The 2,088-nt window shown below is 66.8% G+C and overlaps 1 protein-coding gene across 1 annotated transcript; it reads left to right on the plus strand.

The window, feature by feature from the left end:
• The first annotated feature begins 123 nt into the window (after nt 1-123).
• On the plus strand, nt 124-2,051 carry EGR4 (early growth response 4). Its single transcript, XM_008932022.4, has 2 exons — nt 124-377; nt 684-2,051. The coding sequence occupies exons 1-2, from the start codon at nt 239-241 to the stop codon at nt 2,027-2,029; spliced, it is 1,485 nt and encodes a 494-aa protein (XP_008930270.4). The 5' UTR covers nt 124-238; the 3' UTR covers nt 2,030-2,051.
• Nucleotides 2,052-2,088: the final 37 nt, after the last annotated feature.

Below are 2,088 nucleotides of genomic sequence, written 5' to 3' on the forward strand. Positions count from 1 at the left end.
CCCGAGCGTCCCCCGGCTCCCCGCTGAGAATCCCTCGGCTCTCTCCGGGCACTCCGAGCATTCCCGGCTCATCCCGAGCATCCCGGGCTCGCCCCGAGCATCTCCCGCCTCGTCTCTGAGCATCTCCCGGCTCATCCCGAGCATCTCCCGGCTCATCTCGAGCATCTCCCGGCTCTCCCCGAGCATTCCCGACTCGTCCCAGCCCGCCCCCCCTGCTCCGGCCGTTTCTCCAGGGAAGATGCTCAACGTTATGGATTTCTCCTGCTCGGATCCGCTTTACTCCAAGTACGAGGAGAGCTGCGAGATGAAAACCGGAGACCTGCAGGGCTTGGGGCAGCCTGAGCAGCAACTTCTGGCAGAGGCCGATTTCCTCGGAGGTAAGGATGGGGGGAGGGAGCCGGGCAGGGACGAGGGACCCCGCTGGGAGTGATCGCTGCAGCCAGGAATTGGGAATCTTCCCCTCCCCTGCCCCCAGCGCCGGGCTGTGGGTTCGGCAGTCCCCTGCCAGCTCAGGGAGGGGGTCCCGCTGGAGAAGGGAGGTGAATCCCGGAGCTCCCCGTGCGGTTCCAGGGACGGAGACCTCGCAGTGACGCAACACCAGCCTCCCGCTGTTCGCCCGTATCCCGCCCCCCCCAGCCCCGCAGCCCTCCATCCCTCTAACCAGCGTCTCCTCTGTTCCCCAGGTGAGCTGGTGGGCATCCCGGCGAGCGGCGGGGCCGTGGATTATTCCCTGCTGGGCAGCCAACCCTCCCCTTCCCTCAGCTACACCGGCAGCTTCTTCATCAAGGCGGTACCGGAGCATCCCCAGGACCAGGAATCCCTGTTCAACCTGATGTCGGGCATCCTGGGCATCTCCCCCTTCTCCTCCTCTTCCGAGAGCCACCCGAGGCACCTGGATGCTCTTTACCCCTGTCCCGAGGTGGCTCAGGGCCAGCTGGACCTTTACCCCACCTGCCAGCCCGAGATGAGCGGATCCACCCAAGCCCCATTCCCGGAGCAGGGATACGGCGGATTCCCCGCGGCCGAGGGGGCTCAGCCCCTGCAGGCACAGCCCGCCTTGGGAAACACCTCCCAGTGCTTCTTCCAGCCCAAGCTCCTGGACAACAAGCAGGACATCAAGCTGTCCTCTGGCTCCCCGCCCCTGGACAAGTTCAAAGCCCCCTGTGCCCAGTGGGAGCCCCTTGCCCAGCACCAGGCCTACTTGCCCGCCGGATACCCTTCTCCCGAAGCGTTCCCGGCTGGAGAGAGCAGCCAGGGGCTGTTCCACCCGCTGGGCTCCAAGATGGAGAGCGTCCTGTCCGTGAGCTGCCAGTCGGAGCTGGGCAGCCTGGCAGAGGATGCTGCCTGCTTTGGAGCCCATCTGGGATTCGGCTGCGAGCCAGAAAACTTCCCGGCCCGCGGGGACTTCGCCGACGCCAAGATCCACAACATCCCTCCTCCACTGATGCCGGAATTCGACGCCACCGCCTTGGCCCAGCCGGAGGTGCTGCCGGGCCTGATGAGCTCGGCCGAGCTCCTCCACCCTCACCCCTCGCCCTCCGTGCCCCCCTCCACGGACTTTTTGGGCCACGCCGCCGCCGCCTCCTCCTCCCTGCCTTCCCTGCTTCCCGCCAACCCTCCCGCCTTGGCCCAGGAGCCCAAGAAGAAAACCCGCCGCACCAAGTGCTCCTCCAAGTGCTTCTGCCCCAAGCCCCACGAGAAGGCCTTCGCCTGCCCCGTGGAGAACTGCGTCCGCAGCTTCGCCCGCTCCGACGAGCTCAACCGGCACCTCCGCATCCACACGGGCCACAAGCCCTTCCAGTGCCGCATCTGCCTGCGGAATTTCAGCCGCAGCGACCACCTGACCACCCACATCCGCACCCACACGGGCGAGAAGCCCTTCTCCTGCGACACCTGCGGGCGCCGCTTCGCCCGCTCCGACGAGAAGAAGCGCCACAGCAAAGTCCACCTGAAGCAGAAGGCCCGGACCGAGGAGAAGCTCAAGGGCCTGGGGTTCTTCTCCGTGGGTCTCTCCTTCGGGACGCTGTGAGACCTCCGGCGTGAGCAGCGCCGGGAGAGAGACGGCGTTTCCCGAGGTTCCCCCCGAGC

Source organism: Manacus vitellinus, unplaced genomic scaffold (genome assembly GCF_001715985.3).
Source record: "Manacus vitellinus isolate BGI_N305 unplaced genomic scaffold, ASM171598v3 scaffold_61_pilon, whole genome shotgun sequence".
Classification (NCBI taxonomy): Eukaryota; Metazoa; Chordata; class Aves; order Passeriformes; family Pipridae; genus Manacus; species Manacus vitellinus.

Bases quoted from the DNA above. Each gene is read 5' to 3' on its own strand.
- EGR4 (XM_008932022.4), top strand. From the start codon at position 239: ATGCTCAACGTTATGGATTTCTCCTGCTCGGATCCGCTTTACTCCAAG. The intron at 378-683 runs GTAAGGATGGGG...TCTGTTCCCCAG, and splicing joins AGAGGCCGATTTCCTCGGAG to GTGAGCTGGTGGGCATCCCG.